We start from the raw sequence: 16,788 nt of genomic DNA on the forward strand, positions 1-16,788 counted from the left end.
CTATACTTAAACAAGAATATCTGACATAATTAATCATACTTGCAAACCGTATGTTTATGCATAGATTCACACTATACTTGAGTACGAGGATGTCCTGAAAAGTTGTGATAATCACCATGAAGGAATTGAGGTAGAATCATTTAACTTAGACATTTCTACATATTCCTCACAAAGTGCTATACACTTGTTACAATGCTACTGCATCATTTGCAATCCATTGAAAAAAAATAATTTTTCCCTTGTTGCACAAACCAGTCCTCAGTTGTAGCCATGACTTCATCATCTGTGATAATTTTTGTTCCTTTCAAGTGTTTCTTTACATCTGGGAATAGGAAATAGTCAGATAGGACCAGGTCTGGCAAATAGGATGGGTGAAGCAGACATTATTATTACCACCCCAAGACCTCAGAGTCAAAGACTCATCTGGGAGGTCCTTTTATCACACACACACAGCTCATCATACTGTGTTTTAAACACATTCAAACTCTCTGCAGACACCACATTCTCAGGCAAGGCATTCCAATCATTCACAACTCTGCACAAAAAAAACCTGCCTCTCACTCCCCTACTCACACCCTCTTTATACAGTTTCCAGGGATGACCTCTGGTTCTCCCCCTGATCTCCCACTATTCTCTGTAAAACTTCTCCAACATTGATCCTATAACAACCCCTTACCAACTTGTAAGGGGTTGTTATAGGATCTATCATATCTCCCCTCTTCCTTCTCTCCACCAGACTCTGCAAATTACATCTTCTCAATCTTTCCTCATACTCAACGTTCCAGAGGTTAGAAACTACCTTAGTTAGTCTCCTTGGACCCTTTCCAACATCTCTTCATCCTTCTGAAAAACCCAGTGACCAAATCTGGGCACAATAGTCCATGTGTGGCCTAATCAAAGCCTTATACAACGGAACAAGAATCTCCCTACTTCTACATGTCAGTGTCCTCCGCATCATCCCCAGAAGCCTTTGTGTTGTCTTCACAATTTTGGCGATGTGTCCCCTAAATTTTAGATCCTTATCCACTATATTCACTATCAATATCCACTATTATCCACTTACCCCCAGATCTCTTATTTCCTCTACCTCCAAAAATATATTCCCACCAAGCATAAATTCTGCATCCCATCTTTGTTTTCCAAATTTTAAAACCTTACATTTTGCACCATTGAACTCGCATCCCCATTTCCGTGCCCAATCACTCAATCTATTCAAGTCTTCCTGTAAGGCGACAACATCTTCACTACACTTCATGGTTCGTCCCAACTTTGCATCATCTGCAAACAACTGAACATCTCCATCCAAATCTTCACCTATATCATTAATATAAAAGTTAAACAGCAATGGACCTAAAAACAGACTCCTGAGGCACTCCACTAGTGACTTTCCTTTTCCTGGATATCACTCCCTCATACACAACTTGATACCAATCAGATAGCCAGTCTCCAATCCAATGCACAAATCTAATATCCAACCCCATCTGCTCTAGTTTGACTGTCAACCTATCATGAGGTACTCTATCAAAAACCTTTGCAAAATCCAAGTATATTACTGTGTATCCTTTTCCTCTGTCCAAGGAAGCAGTCACTTTATTGTAATAAATAAGTAGATTACTAAAACATGACCTCCCTTTAGCAAAATCCATGCTGTTCATCAAAGATAATACCATTGTTATCAACCCAACTCTGGATCCTAGTTCTCACAAGCTTCTCCAACAACTTAACCACAACACCTGACACACAAATAGGACTATAGTTTGATGCTCGAGTTCGATCACCTCCTTTATGAAGTGGTACTATCTTGCCCTCCTTAGGAACCTGACTGAGTGCAAGACTCATATTAAAAAAATATGTCAAGGCAGGTGTCAACTCCCTGGCACATTCTTTCAGAATACATTGTGATATATTATCAAGTCCCACAGCCTTATTAACATCTAGTTTACTCAACTCCCCATACACCTCTTGCTCACCTACAGTCAGTCTCTCCTCCCCATCATCAACTGCTCTCAATCCCTCCATGAAGTTACATTCACAAGATTGAAAGATCTTTATGAACTGCTCATTAAGTATCGCCACCACACATTCTGCATCAGCTGTCTTTATACCATTTTCTCCAATCAATGTCATCCTTCCATAATTATTCTTTCTTTTGCTGGCTACATATCGAAAGAACTCCTTAGGATTCTTTTTGGCTTCATTAGCCAACTGTTGTTCATACCTCTCTTTAGCTACCCTCACCAACCAAGTCACCTTCCTTGCTTGGTCTTTGTAGATCTCATGAAATTGGTTATTTCCACTTCTCTTATGCTGCCTCCACAATGCCCTCTTTCTCTGTACGCATGCTTAATCTCTTTATTCATCCATCTCACACCCATCTTATTTAACCTTCTCACCCTTGGAATACATTTAGACATTGCATCTACTAAACAGTTTTTGAAAATCACCCAAGCTGCATTGATCTCTTTTCCAGCTAACTCCTCATTCCACGCTACACCCACAAGCTGTCTCCTGAGCTCTTCATAATCACCCCTGTTGTAGTTCCACATATACTCTTTTCTCACAGAGGTCCTCGCACTGCTGGCAACCACCCAGGTAAAGCCCGAGTTGTGTATTGTCTGTTGGGTTTCATGAGCAGTGTGAGCAAGTGAGTTGTCCTGCAAAAACAATATGCCTCTGCCCAGTTTCCCCATGGCATTATTCATTCAGTACCTCCTTCAATTCCTTCAGAGCTATTGAATTAGCTACTGCTGTAACAGTTTCGCCTTTTTTAAGGTACTTAGTAAGGATTACACCATCCATATCCCAAAAGACAATGGCAAGAACCAGACTTTTGGGTTTAGAACTTCTTTGGCCAGGGAGAACTTTTGCATTTCCATTCCACTGATTGTTGTTTTGTCAATGCGTCACAGTGATGAAACCATATTTCATCAACAGTCACAATATGAGCCAAACAATTTGCACCTGATTTCTCAAAATGACCCAAAATCCCTTGAGACGACAGTGCAAATTCACTCTTTTGGTCAGCATTCAAACATTTGGGGACCCATTTCATTGAAAGCTTCTGCATGTCCAGATATTGGTGGATAATGATCCCAACTCGTTCCCTAGATATCTCCAAATCTTTACAATGATTTTGGCTAGTATTCGTCTATCATCAAGAAACACGGCATGCACTGCATCAATGTTTTCAGACGTGATCACTGTGGAAGATCTTCCTGATCTTGCGGCATTTGTTGTCTCAAGATGCCCAGTTTTAAACTTGGTCACCCATCTGGCAACTATTGGATATGCTGGGGTAATATTGGATATGCTGGTTCCAAAAATAGGAACAAGTGTTTTATTGCAGCAATAAAACACGTGTTCCATGAACCCTGCTGTGGGCTGAAACAGGCCAACCCATAATAAAATTTTAAGACAGACAAAGCTTTCCAGGGTCGAGAGTGTAAGATTGCAGATATCAATCACTTTTACAATTATGATTTGTGCAATTTTTACTTGATCTCAGGGGAAGTGCCCCCCCCCCCACCTGCAGACGTCCATGACTGGGTGGTTGCATTTTTAACGATGTCTGAAAGTTTTGAGAGTGCATAGTGCATCAGCGCTCATCATAATTGGTCCAATGCAATTAATTGCAGGATAACTTTGAATACTTCTGCATAGAGTGGGGGAACAATCTGTTTTAGGATTTATTAGAAAACAACAATGAAGATGAATGCTATATTTGGTTGGTATATTTGAAATACTCAAAGATGAAAATATGTAAACCAACATTTATAAGATGTAAGAATAGGAAAGAATAAGTGTGAGTAGAAACACTTTCATTAATGGTAAACGAATTATTAATAATTGTCATTTGCGATATGTGTGTGTCCTATATGTTGCTGGGTAGAGCGAATAGCACGATCCTATAAAGTCTAAACATGAATAAGTGAATTTATGATGGCATAATTAAAAAAGAAAACTTATAAAGAGAGAGTATTGCAGGAATAAATATGGAGCAGCAAATCATCTCGTAAAATTTGTTGCATATGTTATGTGTATTTCTCTGGTTTGTGTATATTTCACTCCGTTTTCCAAGAATTTTATTTTGTTTACTGAGACTCAGTATAATAACATCCTGTCATTATCGGAATTATCCACACTTTCAAGAATCCTACATTCATTAGTTGTTTTTTTTATTTTTTAGTATCAGTGGTTCTTCTGTCTTATCAATCTCACATATGATGGTATTTTGTTGTAGATCAACAACGCCTTATAATACGCAGAATATTCATTTTTATTCAGGAATAGATTTTTTTTTACTGTCTGTTGTTTCCAAAGACTAGAATAAAAATGTCTCTATACCGTTAAAAAACTTTGCGACCTCAACAGAGGCTATACTGCACAAGCAAAAGAAAAAAACAATTAGAATTTTTCTCTTAACATCTGCTTTCAAATTTTCAGTTCCAGAAAACATGTGTACCAGCTGTTTGTAATACAGCCATTGGATACAGAAAGTGCTCAACTCATAACAAGTGACAACATTCAATTGGATTGGTTGACACAATAACCAATCACAGCCGCTGGGTGGGCTCAAAATGGTAGCTCACCCAGCCTCACCTTCTCAGTGGTTTAAAAATAAAACGCTAAGAATTTGACCCGCTGCCCTCTCTTTACATCTTTTCGAAGGGCTCAAAAGTGTATGCATTTTGAAAGCACACCAGGGCTATTAACACAAATGTGATGCAATGTTCGAAAAGTGCCCTCTTCATGAAGCACTAATGCTTTATTACCCTCATGAAGAGGACAATATATTAATGCTTTATTGTCCCCTTAAGAGGACAATAAAGCATTAGTATATTGTGTTCAATTTTAGGAATCGCACGAAGTCTGCAAACAATTGGGGGAGTCTTTAACAGGAATAAATGCAAAAATATAATATCAGTGATACTGATATTTCGTGGATGAGCACTGCACACCTAGCACACGTGGAATATTCGCCCCTGATATATGTATGCATGCATGCAAGGTAAAACATTTAAAGTAAGGTTCACAGAAGTATATCATTCATGAACAAAAATTAACAGATATAATATAGAACATACACCTTCCAAACTGTTTCCAAAATTATATCAGCTTACCTGGTGGAAGCCCTTCACTTTGTATGAGGTCAAGAAACAAATTTGTAACAGTATACAAATGTTCCATTCCTCTAGGATCAAATGTTGGAGATGCTTCATATTTTGCTATTAGTATAGGATCACTAAAATGTAGTACACTAACATTTTGACTAGCAAATTCATCATTTTCAGCACCTTCAGAATATAAAATCTTTACAATGATCCAGATACAAAACAATAACCTGCTGGCCATCTTTAAATAATACAGCTTAGAGGCACTTAGCCCTTGCTAGAAGGGAGTTCATATAAGAACCTAAGAAAAAAAATTATCTGAGAATTAATCATTTATTTGCAAAAAGAACTGTATGCATCATGCATATATATGCAATTTATGGAATAAAATGTAAAAACTTGTAGTGAAATTAGGAAACCCAAATTTATTTAGCACTAAGCACATATCAACATTTATTGTTCCAAGTACTTCTTCATAACAATGTTTATTTGCCTCACACTTCCTAATGCCTGTATGACAATACAGCATTATTTTTAAGGACATTTCTATTATAATGACTGTCAACACTTTGCTTTCATTTCGTTCACTGCTGAAATGACATGAATATTTACTATCCAAATTTTAGAACATAACGTGCAATAAAAATTGCTGATTTTTTTCCTCCCTCACAGAAAATTACTAAATTAATTTAAGTCAAGTATAAAACCTACTTTTAGTGCATTAATTTTAGTTCTTTCTAACATACTTTTCATTTTTACATTATAAAAACAAAATACATTTAACTAGAACTCTGTATCATGTCACAAAGCAATTCAAATAATTTCCTCATTTTCTGTATTCAGAGCCATGCAAGGAAAAAGAGATGCAGTTTGCTGTGTGAAATACATTCAAGAAGGCAAATGGAACTGTATGAAAGATGTGTTGCATTTAAATGGATCTGGTGTAAATCAACAGGAGAGGCCTTCTTCTGGACTCTATTCGTTAATAAACTACTCCCTAATATATCTCTCCATCAACTACCCTCTTATCCACCCCTCACCAACGCTATATCCATCCACATATGCTACAATTTACTGATTAGAATTCCATGTGGTATCCTGTCAAAGGTTTTTGCAAAGCCCAACAGTATCACTGTAAACCTATTCCCTTATCCAATGCAAACTGTCACTATATTATAAAACAGTGAGCAAGTTATTGAGGCATGACCTACCTTCACTAAACCATGCCCCCCCCCCCCAATACAGTATCCCATTTCTGTCTATCCATTCCTGTATTTTGGTCTTGACCAACTTCTCCAGTACCTTGACAACAACTCCTGATATGCTGATCGGTCAATAATTTGTTACCTTAGTCTTGGAGCCTCCTTTATGCAATGGAACTATTTTCCCTCTTTCCACCCTCTTGGGACTAACCCAAAGCTGAGACTTAGATTAAAGAAAGTGGTTAAGGGAGCTGACAATTCCCTGACACCATCATTTAAAACTTGTAATGAAATTTTAAATCCACTAATACCTGTATTCACATTAAGGTGTAATAGGCCATACATCTCAATTTCATTCCACACGGCCAATTTCATTTACTTCAGTTCTCATATAAGCATGAGCAGGTGAGTGTTTGGAAATGGAGATGAGAATCCTGAGAACAAGAATGTAACCTGGAAAGGAAATGGGATAAACCAGGGAGACAGTACAATGATAGTAGATTCTGGAAGCAGTAATGAATGTGCATGAATGAGGGTGACGTGACACGGGGAGTAGTTGAGTCTGGAAAGATATAGGGCAAAAAAATAAAGGTAAGTAGACAGGAATAGGTGCAGAGAGGTCAGACAAGGAGCAGCATTGGTAGGACTGGACAAAGACCAAGAAATGAATTGCTAAGCTTATTTATAAATGCCCAGAGTACAGAACTAAAGGCAATGAAATTGTTTCACTGAGTTTATTCACTCAAAAAAAAAAAAAAAAAACTGTTGGAAGATGTAAAATGTGGTTGGATGAGGATGATATTCTGAGAGGAACAGAAATGGAAGAATAGGAAGAGCAAGCAATGAAAGGGGAGTGCTGCTGATGGTAGCAGGAAAATTATGTCTTTACAAGTTTGAGACATGAGGGAAAAATAGCTACAGTGGTTTTGGAGTAGTACACTATGAGGCAGAGGTTGATAGGTGAGATATTCAGCTGGATTACTATAAATTCATATGTATGTCACAGTAATTAATTTTAATAATATGTAAATATTTCATCTTAAGTATCACAAGACATCATCAATACAGGGATGCAGGAATTACATTAAAAAAAAAAAAAACAGTGTGCATGCATACACTGGAATCCCTTTATGTATACAGTACTGTGTTTAAGGACTAAATACTATTGGGCTGTAATTAAATTAAATTAAAACTGATAAATTTATTTTATACAGTTGAGGATAACACTTTCCCAAACTTTTGGGATAGTGAGAGGGTCGTTACGGTTAAGATTGGGTCTGTGCTGTAAAGGCTTCAGCACTTTCTTTATACAAACATTCATGTTTATATATGGATCAATGTAGTAGGCTGGGTATGTGTTGCCATTGGATCCTGTGGTTGGCATTTTCAACTCCATGTTGTGTGAGACCAGATTTGTGAGGTTTGACTTATCAAACCAGTCTTAACTGATGTGGTCTTGATGTTCAGAGATGCATTTATTTACAGTTCTTCCTGTTTGTCCATAGTAAGACAAATTACAACAACATAGCTTCATATATATGCCAGGTAGCATCAGTGGTAATAGTTTATCTTTTGGAGATGGTAACAAATTGTGAATTTGGTTTATAGGCAGCAACGAGTTTGTATTTATTGCTTTAAAATTTTTGACAAATGTTTGGCGATGCCTTTGATATATGGTATAGGAGTCCTGTGGGCTTCTTGTCTGGGTTGATGTTTTGGAGGTTGGCTAATAATTTTTTTGAGTTGTTATTGGATTAAATCCATTTCGTGAGGCTGTATCTTTAATAATTTCTAATTCTTGTTTTAAAGATTCTTCAGAGGAACAAAATTTTGTTCCTAAGAGTGACCATAAGGCAATTAGCGAGTTGTAACCAGTCATAAGAACTTTTGTGAGGAAGGGCATATGTGGAACCAGGACAGTGATTATGAAAAATTTAGAAGACAACTGAAAGCAATAGCATGGAAAGAGGAATTACATTAAAAAAAATTGAGTGAAAAGTAGAGATGCTGCTTCTTGGACACTGATCAAGAACTATTTAACAACAGCAATGTTTGAGTGTATTCCAAAAGTGAAAGGCTAAATAAGGCAAGAGTAAAATGGATGAATGAAGGGATCAAGCATGAAATCTTGAAGGCACTGTGGAGGCAACAGAAGATGAATATTGATAATAATCGATTGCATGAGGAGTACAAAGAGCAGGCCATAAAGGTGACCTGTTTAGTAAAGACAGCAAAAATGCATGTATTATGAACAGAAATTAGCTAAGAAAAATCCTAGTAAATTCACATTTAGCAATTAGAAGAAAGAATGACTGTGAAAAGATGTTTGATGATAACAATAGTAGATTGATAACTGATGCAGAAGATACTGTTGAGGTATTCAATGAACAGTTTATCTGTTCACAGTGCCTTCAGTATTTCATTCTTGTGAAGGTGACAGCACTAGAAGCTGGAATGTACATTCACATGGAATCATTCTGGTTTCAAGTTACGTTGGAGTAGAAAGGCCACAGAATTTTTGATGAAAGTATTCTTATGTTTCTCAGGAGGAATATTGGAAAATGAGATCATGCAAAATTTAACTGTGAAAGGATTGTGTGTCTTTTTTTTATTATTATTTTGTTCTCACCCATGAAAGGTTGTATGCAAATCTATAATATAGTTTGTACCATGAGTAAGCAAAGAAATTTTTTTTCCTATTTTTTTATGAACTTTATATAGACAGAGTGATCCAAAGGTGTTTAACACCTTGTGAAGTGTCATCCAGTGATCTAAATGCTGCAAAAATTTGCAGGAATACATTGTGCATCATGTGGAAGCAATATCCGAGGAAACAAAAATAGTTCCAAAATTCACCACTAGAAGCATTGTAAACACCAAATGCATGGAATTTGCATATAAAAAAAACACAGCAGGTGCCAAGAGGGTTTTAAAATATCTAAATGGGATTTTTTACCTTCATTCTGGTTATTAATACCATCCACAATGATCACACCAACTTTGCTCTAATGTGCTTTGCTCATGAAGCTGTACTACCTAAACAATTGACTATGTCCGTGGCTATGCAATGAATGATTAGTTATTCTGAAGAAACAGGATCGTTGGTAGTTAAAACCAATCAGTTCACAACAAGTGAATGAAGTTACTACTGCTGTTGTGTAGCAGGCCATGAATAACAGCAATAGTTCCTGTAGTGCACGTGCTGTATCAAGACATGGATATGCCTTACACAAGTATCAGGAAAATTTCATGTAGATTCTGCATTTCTATCCATTCAAGATAACTCTGACACAGGAGTTGTGCCTGCCAAACTTTGAAAGTTGACTGACATTAACTCTAACATTCCTTGATTGAGTGGAGTTGGACACGTAGCTTTGGATGATTTTGTGGAGAGATGGGGCTTACTTTCACCTTATGGAGCTGTGAATATCCACAATTGCTAGGTATTGGCTAAGCAAAACCTGCATAAAATTCAATAAATTTCTTTGCATTCACCCAAAGTTGGTGTCTGGTACGGATTTACAGCTTAACTTATCAATGGATCATTCTTTGAGGACATTCACCATTTTGGGCCCTTTGATATGCACCGGTCTGGCTGGCCGAGTGGTTAGCATATCTGCTCTCCAGTCAAGAGGATGCAGGTTCGAATCCTGCTAAGGGCATGGATGTTGGTGATTGTCCTACTAACCAATTACCATATGTACTGCTGTGACCTGTGTCCTGGTGCAGTATGAACCTTGATGTCTTTGCACCATAAAAAAAAAATCAAATCAAATCCTGTGACCGCAATATGATAAGCAAATTTTTTGGAACTACAGCAGTGCCTATGCATGGATTCAGTCATTTTCATAAAGGATGGGTTCTCTCCACATATCAGTCGATCTGTATAGGAGGCTCTTCGAAAACATTTCACAGAAGCCAGAGTGATCAGCCATGCATTTTCCCACTGTATCACCTGATTCATCTGGTCTAACCCCCTATGACTTTCTCAAAGACAGGGTTTATTGGAATCATCCTGATAACTTGCCAGTGCCAAAAGACAGCATAATGCAACATCAGTCCCAACCAGCTGTGTTCTGTCATGAACACAATATGCAAAGGATGCAGTTTGTGATATACTGAGAAGGGCAGCACATTGAACAGTACAGCCTGCAAATACATAATGGAAATTAATAAAAAATGTTAGTTATGCTTATGTCACTTTTCTCTTTCTTACACAAAGAGAAAAATTATTACTTCTTCATTTGGTACATCATATAGCTCCCCTGGTGATGAATTTTTGAACTCCTTTCTCTCTCAGATATCACTTCTGCATGACAAACAATATTCCCGCACGATTTTGCAGATCACTGGGTAGTGCTCCACATGGCCTTAAACAGGGATATTTTATATATACTGTATATATATTAAAGGATTATATTACTTTAACTGCTTCTGCAAAACCTTTATATACATATGCAGTCGTAACATAAATACTGTTACAAATTCCACACACTCCCAGCACTACCCACAAAATTGCGCAAGCTGGATTCTGTTAGTGGTACTGTGCACAGTCAACATGCAGTGGGGAGATTATCAGAACTGTGTAACTGTAATAGAACCTCACAAGGTTGGAATGCAGCCACCTGTTATTTTCAACACGCTAAAAACACTTGGGAACAGTAGGATGTTTGTGTATCGGACTATTAAACATTATAACAATACAGAGAACGTATCTGACCGCCATAGAACAGGCAGACCATGCTGCATTAGAATGCTACCGCTTGTGAGGGCTGTGAAAGCACACCATCACCATAATCCTGCAAGATGAAAAACGTGATGTTGCAAGAGATGAACGTTTCGCAGAAAATGATGTCACGTGAACTAACTGATGACCTGGGGATTAAAGCCTATCATCATTATACTGGACACTTCCTAACACCACAACTTATGCAGCAGAAGGTGATAAAATCAAAAGGCACTTTTCTGACAGTAAGCGAATGACAGACAGAGATATCTTCCTCACAGATGAGATTTTTATATGCCACGGATAGGCACACAGTGCTACCCACAGTGCATGCCATAGCACCCAGGATTGAGTGGTCATCACCCCAAGTCAGTGATGGTTTGGTGGGAGGGTTACATATTGTGGGCATCCAAGTTGCAAGAAAGGGGTCAAAACGTCTGCCAAAGTGTTTTTTCAGAAACTATGCTGGAACCTGTGATACAGCTGCTGAACAACCTTGTTTCACAGTAGCAGCCTTCCAACAGGAGTCAGCCCTGCACACACACAAGGTGAGGATCACACAACAATGGTTGGAGGTGAATGTACCCAACCACATATCGCTATCTGATTGCCCATCTGAAAGTCCCGATCTGTATCCGTTAAACTTCAAATTGTGGTCAGAGCTTGAGAGTAGTCTGCAAGAAATGACACCCCAGAATCACCCAACTGAAGGTGGATTCGAAGTGAGAAATGGCAGCATTTCCAATGGATGTTGTGCCTGCCACCATCAATATGTATAAAATATTGGTTGGACAGCAGTGATCCAAAACAGAAGTATCCAATCACAGACAAATTAGTATTTTAGTATTTCAGACCAATTAGTGGTAGTCAAAGTATTGAAGAAGTTGGTTAAAGACAAATTTCAGCACTGGGTGGATAGGAATGCGATATTGGAGGTGGTGGTGGTGGGGGAAGCATGCCTTTGTGAAGAGTAGGTCATGCTTCAGTAACTTACTCATTTTCTAGATATAATAAGGTGATAGCTGAGCTGGATAAAGGTAATGGCTACAAAGTCATACTGTTGGACTTCACAAGGTTACCACATGGAATCATGATATATAAATTACATAAATTATAACATCAATCCACACCCATTTTATATATAAATTACATAAAATGGGTGTGGACATGAAGTTGATGATGTGGTTGATGGAGAGGTACCAGATAGTAGTTTATGCAGCTCTGCAGTCCTATAGAAGGACTGTGATTAGTGGCATGCCACAGGACTCTATACTTGGACCACTACTGTTTACTTTGTTTATTAATGATATAGGAAATAATCTAAGGGAAAATATTGAATTGTTTGAGATGATGATGCAGAATTAAGGAGAGCAATAGTAAACAAAGATTATATTGATACTTTACAGGATAATTTAAATAGACTGGCAGTATGGGCAAGGAAAATGGATGACAATTTAATGTGCAAAGTGTAAGATTATGCATTTTGGAATAAAAAGATTACCAGTTTTGTACCACATTGATGGGACTGTATACTCCAAGAACATGAGGCGAGGGATTTGAGGGGTGTTGGTGGATATGGAATTGAATTTCAGAGAGCATTTGCAAGAGTGACTAAAAACAACTCGCATGATTAACTGGTTATTGAGGAACATCTGACGTTCAGAGATAAGGTTATTATTGCTCTTTATAAGGTTTTGATAAAGCCTCATCTGGATTACTGCACACATATTTGATTGCCTGAGTTTCTTGAAGATGTGGAACAGATTCAGAAGCAAATAACTAGGATGGTCCATATGAGGAGAGATTGAAGATTTGTATGTTACAAAAATTGGTTGATCGTCGGATAAGAGGAGATATGATACAAATATAAGTTGCTTGGGGGAGGTGGGTTATAGGATTGATTTTGTGAAAATATTTCAGTACATGAATAATGAGGAAAACTAGAGGTCATCCATGTAAATTGAATAAGAATGTGGTTAGCAAGGAAGTGAGGACTAGATTTTTTGGGGTTGGAGAGTGGTAAATAAGTGGAATAGATTGTCAGGGTCATGGAAGTATTTTTTTCACTTGGCTATGTTACCAATTATATATTATGTTTAATATTTTATCCAAGTGTAAGCAAACCAAGTTTGCGCCTGAAATATTTTCAGGACTGGGGCAACTCACGTAAAGGTGGAGTAAGTTCTGATCACTTGCCTTAATATCTCCCATAATGCAAAGAACATCTCCTTGCAGACATGTATAATACTATGCATTAAGGGAAGGGCCACTACCCAGACCGGTTTTGACCTTTATTGAGGTGCTGTTTAAGTAAAGACCTCTCTAAAAATTAGGTGGTCCCCCAGACCACTCCCTACGAGTGACTGTCCAACTCAGTGACAGGCTCATCCCACCACCAGACAGAGCCATAATCTCAGCAGTGGTCCCACTCAGAGACAGGCAAAAACTACCCCAAACAAAGCCTCTCATACCTCAAGGAAATGGACCACTTCTATGCAAAAGCACATCAGTGGGAGCCAGACCCAGAGGTGGTGATACTAAGGTGGAAGTAATGCAGAAGTCATATCACCATATATCAGTTGCCAAAAGGTGTCAACACCTTATAATTAAAATTCTCTGGATTAGATAGCAATTCTTGTAGAAAGGCCTATACGTTGGTAACATATGACTATTAAATTATTTAAGGAATTTGCAACATATACTAGAATATTAATTAAAAGAAACTTTAATGAATATTTCCCATATTTCGGCAACGTCACACTTGTTTCTTGTTACAAACCATATAAAAAGTTGGCATCCCTTTTCAATTCTACCAAAGACCAACCACTTCCTCTGGACCTACTTGGGGTATATCAGGTCCCTTGCAGCTGAAGACTGTCCCACTTTGGCCAAACAGGCAGAATAGCGAATATCAGGATTTCAGAACATAAGGACTACATCCAGTTTCACCAGTACAGCCACTCTGGGCTTGCAGACTATGCTCTGGATACCCGCCACAGAATACGTTGGAAGAAAGCCAAAGTAATATACCATAGCAAGTTCAAGTACGAAAGAGTATTCATAGAATCAGCCTCAGCTCTAAAAAACGTTCCAAACCTCAACAAATTTGGGTGCATGAGACTGACCCAAATTTGGGAGATTTACATCATGAGAACATCAGCCCAAAGGCCAAGACTACCCAATATAGCCCGCTAGGGAGCACCATTAAATCAAAAAAAAAAAAAAAAAGAGAGAGAGAATTGGGAGAAAATCATTTGTCAAGTAGCCTTAAACAAAGGACTGGTTTAAAATGAAAAGTACTATGTCAGTTCTACAACACTAACTTTAGAGTTCACACTTCTTATGGTTGTTTATGTGCAGATGCAGCAGTCAAGGACTCACTGAGGGAGGTCACAGATCATCCACACCAGATGTCGTACCTTGTCAAACTCATTCACACTGGATTCACTCACCAATTCAACTGGCAAATTGTTTCCTCACTCACTGCTCTGCGAGAGAAAAATTTAGCTCTCACCCTCTTCTTAAACATACACAAACGTAACTTCCATGAATGTGCCCTTGTCCTCTTTCCCCACCTTCTATATAATGAAAAACTGATAACCTATAACAATCTTTCAGAAGCTCTATCATTCTCCACCCAATTTCTCATGTTTAACAGTGTCTATAGCCACATACTCTCAATCTGTCCTCATAATCAACATTCCATAATCCCGATATCATCTTTATTATTCTTCTTACAACTGATCGAAGTTGAATTTTTGACTGTTGGTATTTCCACAAAAACTATCAAGATGCCTATGACAAAAGGTTTTCGAAGGGCTCAATCGAATGGTGGTACTTCTATAAAAATCAGACAAGTGTGTCAAAAGATGAATGCATTTAATTATTAAACCCCAATTCTTGACATATTTAAGTTGAATATGTAATTTTACCTATTTTTGCACAACAAATGATCAGAAAATTAGCCAACCAAACCAAAAGGTAGTGATGTACTTATATGAAACAGAACAACATGCATAAAACGATTACTGCATGCAGGAAGTTTGCCAATCCTAAATTGGCATGGATTTGTTACCAAGAGCTGATGACAACTTGCGACAGCTAATCATACTGACCATAAAGTGGAGGAGCGGTGATTAACTGATGGCCTGTGTTTGCAATATGACCAGCAGAATTAATGAATTTTGTAATTACTGTTTCACAGTTGTTGTTTTTTTTTTCATTCACAAATTGTTGATAAGTAACCCAGTGGTTCCCAAACGTTTTCAGTTCATGGCACCCTTAGTTTATGAGGATTTTCCCATGACGTCCAAAGTTGGAACATAGGCCTACCTAACAGTTGCAGTGCACAGTTGATGCGGTTAGGTTGGTTAAGTTAAAAAAAAATAAATGAAACATGTATTTCTTATTCACAAACTATTTTTACAATTCATGTAAAAAGTATTAAATAAGTATAGATTTTGAACAATCAAATCATTGAATAAATATATCGTTGTTCACTGCACATCTCAAATCTTGGAATCAAATTGGACACAGCTACCCTCATTTCCTGTTCCAGGTTTTATTTTCGCACGTTTCAATGCTGCTAACTTTCGACTCAGTCATAATACTGATGTACGACAGGTTTGCAGAAGCGTAGCTAGGGAAAAGCGGAGGGGGAGGTCTGCCTCGCGCGGCACTTTGAACCTTTTTGAACTTTCGCAGTTAATTCTAAAATACAGTCTCAAGAACTCATTTCCAAATATTGTAATATTACTGCGAATTTTCCTCACAATTGCTGTAAGTGTTGCTAGTTGTGAGAGGAGTTTTTCTAAATAAAATAGAGAAAGAATTACCTACATTATTATGAAATAGACTTCGCCAATGTCATCAACGATTTTGCTAACAGAAAAGCTAGAAAAATAACATTTTAGAATGTTGAAATTAAAGTTTTACTTCAAAAATAAACAGTGTTTTAATTTATTTCCCTATACGTCGTTTTGATTTTTTGTGAGTATTGAGAGGGGCGGCAAAAGCTCTAGCTACACCATTGCAGGTTTGCAATGGAAAGTGCATTGAAAAATAAGAAAAAGATGTGGATTATTCAAATAGCCTCGAACCGCCAAATTCGGTCCTTTAGATTTAGTTGACTGGATTTTGTCCAGCCAGTCGGGAGATAAAGCAAGTCTGGGGAAAAGGTTGGAGGCGAACAATAAGCTAAGCTTGAAATAGCCCAGAATTAAGTTTGTTAGCTGCGTGGTTATGAAATGTTTGTGGTGTGGTTTTCTCTCAGTTATTCTTGTTTGACAGGGTTAAACCTGCTACACAATAAAAGAAGCGATTTACCGGGTCCCGCGGGAAAAATCACTTTTTTTTTTTAAGTGAGAAAACTGATATACACGTGTACGAAATATAAAAACGTGTTAAATAATAGCCATACTTTCTGCAGTTCCCCTCATAAAAAGAAATCAAATCAAACCCGAAACGATCACATTAAATAATTACGCAGAGTAATGTAAGCCCCTAACTCATGATGACTACATTAGGCTTACTATTAAAATGATTATGGTTTGTTCACAAATGATCAAAAATCTCGACAAAGAACACGATATCTTAAATTTAAAAAATGAATTTGTGAATTTGTGAACTTGTACTAGAAAATTCCCCTGTGAATTTTCTAGTACAAGTGGGCAAACAATCCTTCTTCCGCTTTGATGTTCATGTGGAACAATGCTAACCACACTTACTGAAAGATCTGAAGCAATGAAAC

The 16,788-nt window shown here is 37.6% G+C and overlaps 1 protein-coding gene across 4 annotated transcripts in view; it reads right to left on the minus strand.

The window, feature by feature from the left end:
* LOC150107959 (prominin-1-A-like) overlaps positions 1-16,788 on the minus strand; it is a 566,181-nt gene that overhangs the window by 269,106 nt on the left and 280,287 nt on the right. For all 4 annotated transcript variants that reach the window (XM_090390573.1, XM_090390570.1, XM_090390571.1 and 1 more), the window contains one exon: positions 5,121-5,412. In XM_090390573.1, coding sequence (XP_090246699.1) covers positions 5,121-5,352 — 232 coding nt within the window. In that variant the 5' untranslated portion in view covers positions 5,353-5,412. The remainder of the gene's footprint in view (positions 1-5,120; positions 5,413-16,788) is intronic.

Source organism: Typopeltis vanoorti, chromosome 3, assembly GCF_054136105.1.
Source record: "Typopeltis vanoorti isolate ZY-2024b chromosome 3, IOZ_Tvanoo_1.0, whole genome shotgun sequence".
NCBI lineage: Eukaryota > Metazoa > Arthropoda > Arachnida > Uropygi > Thelyphonidae > Typopeltis > Typopeltis vanoorti.